Consider the following 16844-nt stretch of genomic DNA (forward strand, 5'->3'; position numbering starts at 1 on the left):
GACGGCCCCCAATTCACACTTTGAACAATTGAAGAATATTCTGTAGTAAACAAATAGGTGTAATGTGTGGGTCTTGCTGACTTGTAATATTGTATATTGTTTCCAATTTCCTTTGACTGCAACCTGGTCGAGGTCATTGGAATAATAGTGGTGTCAGCGGTCTGCAGTCATACATATCTACGCATCTGTCTCCTGGGATTCATCATGATGGATGACTCGCCAACATCACATAGATCATTGCAACAGCGTCACATCCAGAACATGCCATTCATCTAGTCTAAGTTCATCTTTTTCCCATAATCTGAAGTGATCCATCACTGTGTCTAGTTCATTTGCAATGGAGTCCATAGCTCTACTATAAATCCTCTAAAGTTAGTTCTGAATTTATAGATCTCAAGTGCAAGAACACTTTCTGGTGACTTGCAGAATTGCCATGGATCCCCTGGTAGTTTTTTTTCCTTGATGTAAAGCACACCTTAGACCACAAACCCAGTCAGTGTCAACTTTGACAACATGAATTATGGAGACTATACCCATGGTTTTACCCACAGTGCTTTGCATTTTTTTGTAGTGGCTAAGTCGGGAGCTTCATAACACCCTACAAACATGCAATGCCAAACTAACATGAAAGAAAAGCCAGGAAATTTTTCAGTTGTACAGTTGTGTTCAAAATAATAGCAGTGTGTTTAAAAACGTGAGTAAAGCTCAAATAAATAATCCTTATAATAGTTTTTATTTCAATGCATTGGGAACACTGCACATTATATCCTAAATCAAAACATGAAGAAAAATGTGTCAATTTTTTAATTACTTTACAGAAAATGAAGAAAAATGAATATTGGGCTGTTCAAAAAAATAGCAGTGTCTGCATTTTTCTTTACAAACTCAAATATTTACTGTATAAACTGAAAACTCTTCAGGATTTAGCATTCCTGTGAATCACTAAACTAATATTTAGTTGTATAACCACGGTTTCTGAGAACTGCTTCACATCTGTGTTGCATGGAATCAACCAACTTCTGGCACCTATGAACAGGTATTTCAGCCCAGGATGATTTGACAACATTCCACAATTCCTCTGCATTTCTTGGTTTTACCTCAGAAACAGCATTTTTGATGTCACCCCACAAGTTTTCAATCGGATTAAGGTCCGGGGATTGGGCTGGCCACTCCATAACTTTAATTTTGTTGGTCTGGAACCAAGATGCTGCTTGCTTACTGGTGTGTTTGGGGTCGTTGTCTTGTTGAAACACCCATTTCAAGGGCATTTCCTCTTCGGCATAAGGCAACATGTCCTCTTCAAGTATTTTGATATAGGCAAACTGATCCATGATCCCTTGTATGCGATAAATAGGCCCGACACCATAGTAAGAGAAACATCCCCATATCATGATACTTGCACCACCATGCTTCACTGTCTTCAGAGTGTACTGTGGCTTGAATTCAGTGTTTGGTGGTCGTCTGACAAACTGCCTGCGTCCCTTGGACCCAAAAAGAACAATCTTACTTTCATCAGTCCACAAAATGTTTCTCCATTTCTCTTTAGGCCAGTTGATGTGTTCTTTGGCAAATTGTATCCTCTTCAGCACGTGTCTTTTTTTTAACAGTGGGACTTTGCGGGGGCTTCTTGCCGATAGATTAGCTTCACACAGGCGTCTTCTAATTGTCACAGTACTCACCGGTAACTTCAGACTGTCTTTGATCACCCTGGAGCTGATCATTGGCTGAGTCTTTGCCATTCTGGCTATTCTTCGATCCATTCGAATGGTAGTCTTTCGTTTTCTTCCACGTCTCTCTGGTTTTGCTTTCCATTTTAAAGCATTGGAGATCATTTTAGCTGAGCAGCCTATTATTTTCTGCACTTCTTTATACGTTTTTCCCTCTCCAATCAACATTTTAATCAAAGTACGCTGTTCTTTTGAACAATGTCTGGAACGACCCATTTTTCTCAGGTTTTCAGAGAGAAATGCATGCAAACCTGTGCTGGCTTCATCCTTAAATAAGGACCACCTGATTCACACCTGTTTTTTCACAGAATGAATGACCTCACTAATTGAACTCCACACTGCTATTATTTTGAACACGCCTCTTTCAATTAATTATTCAATTACACAGACTCAGGAGCATGTGTATCATGAATGTTGTGTCTGTTGGTTTTCTATGACTCTACTACACCTACTGGTAAATTATTTGCCATGTAGTAATATATTTTCTACCAAAAACAGTGATTGATCTGGTAAGTCATGTTGGACTGCTATTATTTTGAACACAACTGTAGATCTTTGAATTAGGCGGCACGGATGGTGGAGTGGGTAGCACTGCTGCCTCACTACAGCAAGGAAGTCCTGGCTTCAAATCCCAGTCGGCCGGGGCCTCTCTGTGTGGAGTTTGCATGTTCTCCCCGTGTTTGCGTGGGTTTCCTCCGGGTACTCCGGTTTCCTCCCACAGTCCAAAGACATGCAGATTAGGCTGATTGGAGAGTCTAAATTGCCCGTAGGTATGAGTGTGTGAGTGAATGGTGTGTGTGCCCTGCGATGGACTGGCGACCTGTCCAGGGTGTATTCCTGCCTTTCGCCCAATGTATGCTGGGATAGGCTCCAGCCCCCCTGCGACCCTGTTCAGGATAATGAATAAATGAATGAATGAATGAATAATCTTTGAATTATGCAGACTGTCATCCCAAAAGATGACACCTTGAGTGCATGTCCCTTCACTACAAAACTGTTATCAAGACATTACTTGTCATTTCTGGGATTGATATTGGAGAACACCTTATCCCACACTTGCAAACTTATGGTGTATACATCTAAAGGGGGCAGCAGACAACTAACTGATTAAATTTAAAATAGAATATATGTTCAATAGAAAGACACCCTTTTCACAGAGTGGAGTAGGCATATTCAGGCTTGCGCCTTGGTAAATGGTAAACGGCAGGCATTTATATAGCGCCTTTACCAAAGCACTGTACAATTGATGCTTCTCATTCACCCATTCATACACACACTCACACACCGACGGCGATTGGCTGCCATGCAAGGCCCCGACCAGCTCGTCAGGAGCATTTGGGGGTTAGGTGTCTTGCTCAGGGACACTTCGACACAGCCCGGGGGCGGGGGATCGAACCGGCAACCCTCCGACTGCCAGACGACTGCTCTTACTGCCTGAGCCATGTCACCCCTACTGATGATTTTGACTATATACCTATAACTATCTAAGTTAAAATTAATGAGGAAATATATTTATTGTGATCACTGATTGTGTACGTGCTTGAGTTAAGTAGATAAAAGCAGCAGCTCAGATATATTGTAATTTTGCTTCAAGCTTCAATGAAATTTGAATTTACAATAATATGTAAAGAGGGGCACATCTCTTAGTGGTACTTAAAATGTTTTAGTGTTGATGTAAATGGGGATAAAGAGATACTTTTAATTTAATTAATCAGTGTAAAAGCATAGAGTCGACCTGGTTATTGAGAATGTGTTCCACAAAAAGTTCATTTTAGTTTTGGCTGAACTTTCCATTTGAATTGTTGAGGACAAATGGTGATTGAATCCCAATCTATAGACGAGAGCAGACGTTCTAAAACTGAACAGTACTGCTAAGACTTCTGCCCATAAGGGACCAGGCCTCTGTGGCCATAAGGGACCGGACCTCTGCCTATAAGGGACCAGACCATTGCCCATAAGGGACCAGACCATTGCCCATAAGGGACCAGACCATTGCCCATAAGGGACCAGACCTCTGCCCATAAGGGACCAGACCATTGCCCATAAGGGACCAGGCCTCTCTGCCCATAAGAGACCAGGCCTCTCTGCCCATAAGAGACCAGGCCTCTCTGCCCATAAGAGACCAGGCCTCTCTGCCCATAAGAGACCAGGCCTCTCTGCCCATAAGAGACCAGGCCTCTCTGCCCATAAGAGACCAGGCCTCTGCCCATAAGAGACCAGACCTCTGCCCATAAGAGACCAGACCTCTCTGCCCATAAGAGACCAGGCCTCTCTGCCCATAAGGGACTAGACCTTTGCCCATAAAGGAGCAGGCTTCAGGGGTAGAAGCCTCTCTCCTTGTTCCTGGGAGGAGCAATTCCCCTAGCGCTATTGGAGAAATGAGACTCTCATAGACCTCATTTCCACAACACACTGTTCATTCCCAGCTCGTGCCTTCCCCAACCCCACTGCCCACTCATCTGTCCCTGTTCATTTTACCTCTTAATTTAAATGCATTGGAGCTCTGTCATCCCATTGGTGATTCCGTTCACTTCCTATTTTGTGCGGGACATACTGACAGAGCTTGAATTTCCCAATGCAATCCCAATCGAAGCTCGTCTAAATATGCCCTTCAGTATTTTGGAGCAATGTGGAAAACCCCTCATCTGCAACAAGGATGGGGATAGAGAAATGACAGCAGGGGCCCCTGTCCTAGTTCTAGGGAGCTCAAGGGTCTTCTGGTTTCCTTTGTTTTTCACCATGAGCTCAAGCAGCTGATTACAGAGTTGCCCCACTTCATCCACGGCCTAAATTGGTTTTGAAGTTAAAACAGGATTTTGGTGTTGAAGTGTAGGAACTGCTACATGCTGCCGTCTTTCCCCTACCCCACCATTGGTTAAAATTGTGCCTTGTGTGTAGTCTAAGCTTGAGAGAGTATTTCCAACAGTTTCAAGCAAAGGTTTTTGTTTTCGTCTCTAAGCAAGCCTTTGCCAGGGATATCTGAGTTGGTCCCAGAAACTGTGACTACTGCAAAGTGACATGGTGGCAAATGGCTTCCTGGAACCTGAGAAATACAAGTCCTTCTGTTGCTGAATTCAGCCTGACCAGTCCCAAATGTGTGCTCTGTGTGTGAGTCATTCGGGTTTGAAAACAGAAACACGTCTATGCTTTAGCAAGACTGCTTTCCACAAGGATGAATGACTGTTTGGTTTTTGTTTTTTTCTTCTTGCTAGTCTTGTGTACTGGTGTGGAGGTTTCTTTCCGACGTGCTTGTACGGCTTTCTTGTGGTGCTTCTGTGAGTCTGAAAAAGCTTTAACATGACAACCGCGATTCGCATTTTGGAGACGAGAAGTCTCAGCCCGAAACCAAATGAGATAGCATTGAAATGCAGAACCATAGGAGCATGAAACTACTGACCTCCTGTTTGCCATGTGACCTAAAAACAGCAGATAACTATTTTATTTTTATTTTGGGAGGGGGGAAAGGCAATAGTGGGAACAATGGAAACATTTTTTTTCATTTTTACAGTAATTAGATATATCCGTATTCTATTGTTGTTAATGGAGTCTAATGTCTAAATTCAAATCAATGATAAAATCACGGAATGTATGATAAGCAAAGTTTATTTCACCCCCTTCTCTGTGCCTGTTTACTGTTTGTTGCATTATTCATTTCTTTTTTTCACCTTTTTCTCCCTCCTCCAAAAAAAAAGCGGCTGGATGGTTTGGCTAATCTTTACGCTGCAGCTTTGTGTAAAGGAAGCCACTGGGACAGGTGCCCAGAGACTTCATGCTGCGTTTATCTGCCGGACCACAAAGCCGTCACTGTGCCCGTAACGAGCGACTTAATGGTAGTGGACCTGCTGACCTTGGTGTGTAAGGTAGGTACAGGGAGCTTTGGGATTTTTGGTTTGAGGAACAGTAGTTCTGCACCTCTGTGGAGATCCTCATAGGTGACCCGTCCTCTTGTGCCCAAAGAACCCTATCTCTGGCAAGGACACAATATACATGAATTTCAATATTTAATTTATATTTCAGTAAAATATGATGGAATATTTCTCGAAGAGCTTGATGTTAAATTCAAGGGTCAGTGAGGAGGTGGTGTACAATGAACCAGATGTTTATTACATGTTTTTAATGCTTTTATCATGAAAATAAGCTCCAAAGAGGAGACGAAATAAACTAAACAAAAAAACCCAAGCAAGTTAAGATGTAAACTACCACAGGTCTTTTCCCTCAACAGTGATGAAGTGGTATATTGGTGTGTCTTGACACAGGGTCAATACCAGCTAGCTTAAAAATGCTTTTGCCATGGATGGGTGAGCAGTGCAGAGAACAAGCAAAGTGGCTCTCTAGCTGCTTTTAAAGCAGTCCACAGTGGTCTGGTTGACAAAGACTACTGCTAGAGCATTCATTGCAGCGAGCATTGCAGTTGTCAAGCTGTTGTTTTGTATGCAGTTGGAAAGTTTTTCTCTATACTCTGTTACCTGTGTTAAATGCACTCTGATCAGTTGATTAAAGAATTTAGAGTTGTTTCAGCCCTGGAGTAGTTTTTTTTTAAATGGTTTCTCTCACATCTATGGGGGGTTGATTTTCCGATCGCGGTGTGTAGGGCGGGTCGGGGGGTGCCTGGGGTTTTCATTTGTGGACCCCCTACAGTACCTTTCCAGACCCCCTGTTGAAAAGCAGTTTCTATCTGGAGTGGTGGAGATGCCTGGAAGCACTCAAAATTTGTATTCCCTTTGACTTGCAGAGAAATGCATATTGATGGTATCTGGTTCACAGGCCACTACTCCCTTACTTGGAGCAGCGATTATTTTTGTGCGAGAATTTGTTTCAAGGACCCCAATAGTACCCATTTATGTTCTGCCCTCTCTCCCGCAGATGAGGCAGCTCGACCCCCGCCTACACGCCCTGCGACTGCGCAGTTGCGTGGGACAGAACGTGGAGGTCGTCACACCCTCCCCCAATGAGCTCATTCAGGACCTGGTAAGGGCCCAACCGCCATGACACGCGCATTCATACTGTACGCCATCAGCAATACCTTAGCCCCTTTGGTCAGGCTTACAGTATATCTATCTGAGGCTCTATTGGGACAGGCATTACCCTTTTACTTGTTTTTCCTGCACAAATGACATCTTTGGGGATATTAAGAGCATGACAATTTCTTGTTCTTGTATTCTGCCAAATATCAGATTTATAGCCATAGTAGGTGACACCATGTTGCAGGTTAAAGAATTTGTAGATTGACGGCAATTTGTGTGTGTGCACAAACATGTTAACATGTTAGATTTTGAATGTCATTTATTGATGGATTCTGATCGGACTGTGCTTTTTTGACATGCGTGAACAGACGTATGACAGTTTGGAGCTCTTCCCCCTTGAGGTGTACACCCTGCAGCTTTCACGCCCCAATGACACCTCAGACTTTGGTGAGTTCTGGGGAAACTGGAGTGGGGAGACATTTTGTGTGTGACCTCAATCTTGCCCAGCCCTCTTTCATGCCTTTGATGTTGGACCTTTGATCGCAGGGTTTGCTGTGACGGGGCATGTAGACGGCTGTGGGCACAGCCACATCTTCGTGAGCGAGATTCTTCCAGATGGACTGGCTTTCAGTGAAGGTGCCATGTTGCTTTCTTCTTCTTCTTTTGTGCTTTTTTCAGATTGTGATTAAAATATACACTGTTGTTTTATTTATCAGCCTCATAATGGCTTCCTTGACTGTCATTGTCTGAGCCTCATTTTGAAAAACACCAGCAAGGCAATCAAAGGCCTAGACTAGAATCAAGACTAGATGCTGAAAGCTTTCTTATGCATAAAAAGGGGTATGATTCCTTCATGCATCACCTGATATGGATGTAAATACCCTCAAATTAAAGGGGACACACGTATTGTTTAATTTAAAATCCAATGTGCTGGACTACAGAGCCAAAGGAAGAGAAATTGTACCAACTGTCCAAATACATACAGACTGCACTGAATTTCTTCTGTCCTCATATAGACTTTGGACTAAATGTCACGTAGATGGTTCTGAGTTCTGAATGCATTGCAGATGTAAAATGTTCCTTTTCTTTAGGACAGAGTATTTCTGTCTGTTTTCCATATTGAGAACAAGTAGAATCTGTCTCAAGCCTGGGCTGACCCTGCTCAGACACAGGGCTGCATTCATTCTGTACAAAGAAGAGGACAAAAAGAAAGCACACTATTCAGTAGTGCTGCAGAGTCATGGAGAGTGGTGTCATTTCCTCGCTTCCTGTGTGTGTGTGTGTGCGCGCATGTGTATGCTTGTGTGTCTGTGCTTCTGTGTGTGTGTGTGTGTGTGTGTGTGTGTGTGTGTGTGTGTGAAAACTGTCTTTGTCTGGCTGTGTGTGTGCTTTTATGTGTGTTTGCATACATGTGTGTGTGTGTGTGTGTGTGTGTGTGAGAGAGTGCGCATGTGTATGCTTGTGTGTCTGTGCTTCTGTGTGTGTGTGTGTGTGTGTGTGAGTGTATGTGGAAACTGTGTGGTTGTGTGTGTGCTTTTATGTGTGTTTGCATGCATGTCTGTCTGTCTGTCTGTCTGTCTGTCTGTCTGTCTGTCTGTCTGTCTGTGTGTGTGTGTGTGTGTGTGTGTGTGTGTGTGTGTGTGTGTGTGTGTGAGAGCGTGTATGTGTGTGCGTGTGTGTGTGCCTGTGTGTGTGTGTATATGCGTGTGTACTTATGTGTGTGTGCGCATCCCCTTTGGCAGGACTGAGGTCACGGGATGAGATCCTGGTGGTGAATGGGAGGACCGTGTCCGTCCTCGACCTGGGACAGATCCAGCCGCTTTTCAGCGAGCAGACCCTGGATCTGACACTCAAACGGGACACTTACTTTGCCTCGCCCAACTCTGAACTCCAGGACCCCAGCTCCCCCGTCCCATTCTCCAGCCAGGCCCAGCTTCCGGAGGACCTCACGGACTGTCACAGTGGGACCCATGGAGGTGAGATCGGGTGATCCAGTACAGTAGCGCTGTTTGGCACACACACAACTTTCGCTATCTACAGCTGCACAAACTCAAACCCACAATCATACAAACCCTGATAGGGCTTCCTCCAAGCACAATTTTAACACTGTAAATGTTGTGCTCCTACTCTAAAATTATACTCATCTAACACGAGTGATTTTATGCTGAAAGACTACTGTAATATTGCACAATAGCAGTACTGTGACATTATTTTCCGCATCATCATGAAACATTTGCTCCATTCAAATCAACTCAAAACAACAAAATACGTGCAGGGTCGAAGCTTTGGTTCATAGCCTGCTATAGCCAACAAGCTTGTATCTGTACAAGCATGTATGTGTTGTGTTCAAAACTGATGGATACTGATACTGATGTGGAAGCTGACCAGACAGTCGACTGGGGGGGGCACTTTTGAAGTTCTATCACAACTGTGAGCGTGCTTCTGGGTCCTCCCTGTGTGCGTGGGAACAAGCTCTTCTGTCTGTAATAGATAGCTGCGAGTGTCACATCCCTATTGCAGTGCGATTGCTCAGCCGAAACACTGGCTGTCGAGCTGCTCTTTACACAGTGGCAACTGGGGGCCCAGTCTGCCTCCGTTCGCCCTATCAAAGTCCAATTATTCTTTGCAGCTGTGGCATCTGTCTGTGACCTGCACTGGAAGGACTGGCCTGTAGGGCTTTAACATAACAGAGACAGTAGTATTTTTTGACAGTTTAGTCTGAGAATACTGTCGAGAAGCAGAGGCTTCTCTTTTTGCAACACAGTAGACCCATTTTTACTTGAAATTTCCTAAAATGCCTCGATTTAAATAAACAGCTAAAACTAAGTTTAAATTAAGTTCATGAAAGTTACTCTGTGACCTAAGGGTAGTTACTCAAAAGGGACTAGCAGTCAGTGGTTATGAGATTTGGGTGTCCTACTGACATGTACTGTGTTGTGGAACCTACTATGTGGGTCATGTCAACATGTGTAGCCAGTTTTGCTGAAGGACTCACAGGGGTCCTCATCAAAACAGAAACTTAAGATGTTTGTACTTCAGATATTATTTTGTTATCTGCATGTTTTATAGAAGACATATTGCTTGCACGTTATTATGTTACCATTCCCACCTCCCACCTACACCCACGGCCTGCCTGGCGCCAACGTCCTACACTCCTACTCAGAAAAGAAATAGCAATGTGCTTTCTCTTTTTCCTCCATCGCTGACTTTGGGTCATCATGAATTCATTTATTCGCTCATATTCATATCAAGGGTACTTGGATGACCGATCTTTATCGTGGCTCATTTATGTAGTCTCTGAGTCCGCCACAAATTCTGCCAAGTTATTCCATGCCTTTTCGAACTCTAGAGCAAATGCGTTTTTCTATTTTGAACTTGATGGTTTCCCAACTATTTCTACTAAATATTAGTTACAAAGTATTTCAGAGAATAATGACCTCTACACATCACCCTGAGAGTTGCTTTCTTGCCAGGCAGATTATTGGGGAAAGATTTGCTGTTCTTTACATTACCTAAGGCACATTTGTCACAGTGCTTTTCTTTTCTGAATGAGTCACAATCTTCACGTCAATCTTTGGGTGAAATTTCATCAGAAAAAGTGCTGTGGTAGCAGTCTCTTCCCCTTTTCATCAGCACGTACAGCTCAGTAGTAAGTCCTTTGAAAGGACGTCAGGAGCTGGAATTTTGCCTCAGAGAGACACAGTTTGAGCAGTACTGTTATATTTATGCACTTCACTCTTTACCCTAAGAGGACCTGCATAGCGTAGGAATGGTAAGCTACGTCATGTTACCTAATTTAGCTCTGTTGTGTTTAGTAACTTTTTACATAGCATAAATGAAGTATGTAGCTGTTGTCACGATTGGGGGCTGACTATGTATCATGCCTGGCCATATTTGTACAAATATGGTAAATGGTAAATGGTTGGCATTTATATAGTGCCTTTATCCAAAGCGCTGTACAATTGATGCTTCTCATTTTAGATGGAAAAACTGCCCTGGTTTGAACTCAGAAACGTTCACTGTGAAGTGAACATGAGGTGGCATACCACCATCTTGCCACTAGAGGCCGCAAATGAACAGCTGAGCTGTTCAGCAGCTTTGTAGGGAAAGGCAAATGGAGATGAGATTAAATACAAACCGAAACACGCGGCCAGCTCTGGGTGGACATATTGAAAGAGGCCCCCCGCTGCATTTTGATTATGAAAAGATAATAATAGATTCTGAGCTTCTTCACTCCTTTAACAGTTAGCGGGTCCAGCTGGAGATGGTTGAGTGCGAGGCAATGAAAAGCCTTCAAGATGTACCTCTATGTTTCAATATTGTTCTGAGCACCCCAAAATTCTGTACATTTTCTAAAATACTACACAAGTGAGGACACCAACCGCCATGCTGCTTCATAAAAATGTGATGCAATACCTCGCTATTGCATACACTGTAAGAAATGCTGTTATCTCTTACATCACATTTGCCAAACAATTTCATTTAATAATTAGGAAAGGCCTCATAGTGAAAGCCATATCTTCAAAATGACATTTGTTTTAATTAACGGGTAGTTCAAAGAGCTACAGCGAAACCTAAAGGGAAAGTGAGATTAGCATATCGTGGTATAGCTCTTTATGCAAATATGTAATCCAATCTGTCACTGTAGGTATTAACACCAGATCAGAATAGAACAGCCACAAATAACCCAGGCATTTACAAACCACTGGAGCCACAGGCAGAAGCATAAAAGGCCATTTCCACATATTAGCATGTTAACATAAAGTGTTATTATAATCCCTTATTTTAAGCAAAATAACTGCCCACGGCGACTGCTTGCATTTTTGTCTGTATAAATAACCTCATCAGTCCCATTTCTAATATGTGACTTCATCTCTCTGTTCTTTCTTTTCTTCATCTTTTCTTCTGGTTCAAATAAGAGCTGAATTGGAATAGTAATTAGTATGTTCTTTTGACCAATTGCTTTTAGAAATGCTTAGCAGTGGGGGGATTGACAGGGACTGCATAATAAGAGTATTTTTGAACAAACTTCAATGGAGTGTAATGAACTGATTTGAACTATGCTTGCTTCAGACTAAAAGTGTTGGCCTTTAGAATGAGAGTTTTTTCTTAGAGTGGGAGTTTCACATAGTGTGCCTACAGAACCTGCCCTGTGTGTGTCTCAGGTTAGAGAACTCCCAGGGTGAGTGGGCTACCTGTGCTTCATAGTAGGTTCGGAGCAAGATCAAGTTTAGCTTGACGCTTTACAATCTTGTGTAATACATTTCTTAGTGTTCTCTACCTACAGTATGCCCCTGTTCTTACAGCTCTTATGATATGCACTTTATTTTGTGGGACATTATGACACAGTGGAGCAGGCCCTGTCTCCTGTGAAGCTCTGCCATTACCTGTGCTGGACCACTGCTAATAAGCATGATTATGTGGATGATGTGGGGACAGCCTGTAGCGTAGTGCCTGGGTACCTGACTGGAACCTGCTAGGTTGGTGGTTCAAGCCCCAGTGTAGCCACGATAACATAGGCACAGCTCTTGAGCCCTTGGGCAAGGCCCGTAACCCCACATTGCTCCGGGGGGTTGGCCCCTAATCAACTGTAAGTCAACTGTAAACTGTCATGTAGTGTCTGTTTGTAGATTGTGACCATTTATTCATTACAGGTACATTCCAAATAAGCTAAAAATGTGCTTGTGTAAAATTGTGCATGAGAGCAAATCCAGATATGACTTTGATCAAATTGAACACAGCACTGGGTTTTGACCAGGATTGGCCTTTGACTGATAAAAATCTTTGTCTCTCTCCTTTGTTTGAATCGCTATACTTTGTTTTCAGGCTAGAGGGAATTATAGAATTATAGAATTTCAAGGTTTGACCTTGCCCTGAGCTTTAATGTATCCTATGTTTGACAGTAAGTGCACTACTGTGGTTTGGTTTAGGGTTAGGTGTAGGGCTAGGAAACGTTAGCTAGTTTTAGGGTTGTGGCAAGGTTGGGGTTGTGTCCAGGAGCTTGGGAATAGGTTAAGACAAGGGTTAGTCTTTGACTTTGGATGATCCAACTTTTTCCACTCGTGGGATGTGATACTATAGCCTTATATATTTGGATATTGTTTCACAAAATACTTCTTTTTATGCAATTAATGACTGTAAGCACATTGCTTTGTATTTCTTTTTGAAAATTCTGTTGTTTTCTGTTGTTTTCATCCTTTTTAATGAGAAAAAAAATCTGATATTTCATGCAATGAATATTGTGCAAGGAAATAATCAGTATTTAATGGTTTCATTTACATTTAAATTGGTTGTACATTGCAAATAAAAATAACCCAGTGTCGCTATGGTTGGAGCGTAGGAGACAGTGTGCTTTTTGCTCGCTTCTTGGGGCATTTTTATGCCTGCAATGTTCAAATGATAACGTTACATAACTCACATTTGACTCGAGATCATAGAAGCTGCCTTGCATTCCGGTATAAATCTCCTTGTTATATGAAGATTGCACTTTAGACCTGCTGCTAATTTTTAGTGTTTCCATAACTTACGGGGGATTGAACATGTCACTATGTGCCCACACTTGTTTCATTATAAGGCTCTAGAGAAGAGCATTTTCCAAATGAATGTCACATTCATCCATTTAACAGGCACTCATCCACTCTTGTCCAAAACACAAGGCATAAGTGCATTCAGATGGGTTTATAAGAATAATGGTGCTACTCAACTTAACAATAACAGTGGAATAAGAAGTGCTAGAATAAATTGTAGCACACTGTTATCATAGTCAACTGTCCTGACTCATCTTGTATTAAATGTAGTGCTAAGACTATGCTAGAACAGAGGGTCAGGCTTGAGGAAGCTTAGCTGCAAAAGAGAAAGCACAAGCTTAACACATGAAAGTGGCAGCCCAATTTTAACACAGTTAAGCACAAAGTGGGTATGCATAATTATGTTACTGGTGCTTCATAGAATGCCACTTTCACATATGCTGTGACATCTGTTTACTCAGGGGGCAAAGCTTACCTTGCAAAATTACTTCTGTTTTTTTTATTTTTTTTTATATATATATTTTAAAAACTGCCAAAACCTGAGCTGAGCTGGAGATATTTGACACGCATGTATAAAGTTACACATTATGAGTAGCTTGATTGATTTTTTTACTTTTGTCATATTTCACCTGTATAAATTTATAAGAAACTTTAAACTTTAAATGAAACTGAGACAAAGAAACCTGGTGGTCCTGATCACCTGGACCCTGGATGAATCTTGATTTAATGTCTGAACCACTGATCCTATTTTTAACCAGACTGTTCACTCACACACTATGGAATGAATTTCCTCAAGAGTAGATGGCAAACTATGTTCTTCCCCTTTTAGAGGAAATGAATCTGTCTGACCTCAATAATTGTCCCATCTGTAATCTTTCTGTCCTTGCAAAGATTCTGTAATCTCAGGTTCGTGCTTAGGTAAAAAATTTAAGTAAATGTAAAAACACTAATCCATCGCCTTGTGTACGAATGGGCTGGACTGACTTCATTAAATCATGGAAGATCCATTTACTGATATTTCATAGGCTGCGTCTGAAATCACATACAACGTATGACACACTATATGTGTATACTATAGTTCAGCGTATAAGGCGGCTTTTGTGGACAAGTAAAAATTAAGATGGATTTTCAGACATACTACAGTGTAATATAATATTCAATGGCATCTGGGTAGTTGTAGTATACTATTTTATGCCGCTATGGTTTCGGACATACTAATATTATTTGATACACTAAATAGTAAGCTAGTATGCAATTTCAGAGCCTTAATCTGCAAGGTCATTAAAGCAGTGGTTCCCAACACTGTTCCTGGAGATCTGCTGTAGATCTGCCCACAGGATGGTAGATCTTCAGGGACGGGGTTGGAAACCACGACATTAAAGGAAAGCACCCATTACTTGTGTCATGTTTTAATCTGTAATTGAGAAAAATATAATATAATTTTAGCAAGCTGTTTAAAGACCCTGTCCATGCTCCCAACTATGATAATACAGCTGTTAACTATTACATATACAGGAACAGCTAAACCTGGACTGGCTGATACAATTTCTGAAGGTTTAGTTTTCAAAAACAGCACTTTTCATGCATGACAGACTAGAATTTAATGCATTTGCTTTCAAGTTGCTGTTTTATTTGTTTCGGTGTATACTGCTTTCTTGGCCAGGTCCGCCTTGAAGAGATGGAAAACTCAATGGTGCTTTCTCCCGGATAAATAAGCGCTAAATAAGTAAATAAATAAAATATTTTGGCAAGCAGAGCACTGCAATTAATCTATTTATGAGCTAGAACTGTCTGATCGATTGAAATGTAGTCATTACTCTGTATTTCAGAAAAGTAAAGTCCTCCTACTCTTCTTCTGTAGATGTGTTGAGAGCAGCAGACACCCACAGTGGTTGTGTAGGATCCGGTCTGGAGAATGGTCCACTGCAGCCTTACAGTACCCGTCAGAGCGAACATAACTACAACGGAAAGGTAAGTGACCGCACCCCATATGCCCCAAACCCTTCTGCCATTCCCTGATAAATGCGTTATTTATGAGTGTACGCAGACTGCTGGACTTCCCTGATCTGAGATCAGGGTTGGTGAGCGGTTGAGTGAATGAGTAAGCGGGCAGCAATGCAAGCCGTTGGAAACACATGCTAACGCCACGCTGTGGACCGCAAGAGGGCAAAGATCCTGTAACCGCACTTTCATGGTTTGGAGCTCAGGATGCACTAGAGGAGAAGAGTTCGGAGGTCGGGGCTGTTCTGTGGTTTTGTAGAAAGTTCCTAGGTCTTTCAGAGTTCCTGGAAGCGAACTCAGGGGCCCTTACTGTATGACACGTTGTTGTCGTCGCCCTGCTTGTCTATAATGCTGAATTTGATGCCATCCTAAACAGGAAATTGTGTATGTCTTACTGTGTTTTTATGCACTTTGTGTTTGTGTGAGTGCATGTATGTGTGTGTATACTGTATATTTGTGTGTGTGCGTTTATGTACAGTATGTATGTGTACTATCCAGTGTATATGGCCATAGTCTGGAGCTGCTGTAGCTTCGTGATGAGACATAGGCTGGTATCCTCTTGATCACCCTATAATTACCCCCCCTCACGGGTGTCCATTGTTTCTGGGAAAACCTGCTTATTACTGTCAGAGCACAGGCCAGTAATAAACTAGTAACAAGTCAAGGGCTCTTTTTTTTGATGTGAAGAACACTTAACACTTTTGTCACAGTCCGTCCCCCGTTCCATTTCTGATCACGACTGCAGCTGTTTGTGAAGTACTTGCAGAACTAACGCGGGGAGAAACCCAGGGCACTGTCCCTGAGCTCGGTCGAGGTCCTTCAAGAGACTGCCGGATGCATCTCGACCTAACATTTTTGCACCTCCATTTTGTGAAAGCTAGCGAGGGCGGTCAAGCCGTGGTCTCGAGCCTGCAGAATTATTCACGGGCACATCTCGACGTTTAGGAGGCTTCTCCCCATCCTATAACCCTCCCACCCCTCACCAAAAAAGATCGACTGTTATCTTTGGCAAGGAGATCAGGGCGGGAGTGTTGCGGACCCCTGTCCATCGCACTTTAAATACTGTAAGTATTTGTTGGCTTCTTTCCTCCAACTCTGCATGTTAACAGGTTTTTTATTATTTATTTCAGTTTTGTGTACTCCGGTATATTTTCGTTTACATTTCGGCATTTAGCAGACAGAGCGCATCTAGAGAAACTTACATAACTGTATCATTAACGGTTTAGGCAATGAAGCTCGGTCACGATCCTTCAAGAACAGCATCGCAACCGATGGTAGGAGCCATTACATAAACCTACAATATAAAATTAACCCTACATGTACATCATAACACAAAACTTACAACATGACATAAAGTTTACAATGTAACTGATCATTTGAGTACTTGTCAGCTTCTCTATACTACATTCAGGTTGTATTAGACTCTTACACTGTAACTGGCCCAGCTATTTTCTCTTTGCTTAAACACTGATTATGATACTTTGGCAGTGAGCCCGAGATGGATATTGAGGTCCTCAAATATGTTTGCTTGCGGTCACACAAAAGCACGTCAGCTCGCTGCAATAAATGCATGGCAGTTTTCCGCCAGTGGTACTAAATTGTACGCATTTGGTGTGGATGGTGTT

General features: G+C 42.3%; 1 protein-coding gene across 3 annotated transcripts in view; it reads left to right on the top strand.

Annotated features, from left to right (window-relative positions):
- Window positions 1-16844, top strand: part of tiam2a (TIAM Rac1 associated GEF 2a) — a 77332-nt gene that overhangs the window by 35473 nt on the left and 25015 nt on the right. For all 3 annotated transcript variants that reach the window (XM_061247659.1, XM_061247669.1, XM_061247653.1), the window contains exons 10-15: window positions 5420-5587; window positions 6591-6695; window positions 7060-7138; window positions 7238-7327; window positions 8434-8667; window positions 15080-15189. In XM_061247659.1, the coding sequence (XP_061103643.1) occupies window positions 5420-5587; window positions 6591-6695; window positions 7060-7138; window positions 7238-7327; window positions 8434-8667; window positions 15080-15189 (786 nt within the window). The remainder of the gene's footprint in view (window positions 1-5419; window positions 5588-6590; window positions 6696-7059; window positions 7139-7237; window positions 7328-8433; window positions 8668-15079; window positions 15190-16844) is intronic.

This window comes from Conger conger, chromosome 1 (assembly GCF_963514075.1).
Source record: "Conger conger chromosome 1, fConCon1.1, whole genome shotgun sequence".
In the NCBI taxonomy this organism is placed as follows: Eukaryota; Metazoa; Chordata; class Actinopteri; order Anguilliformes; family Congridae; genus Conger; species Conger conger.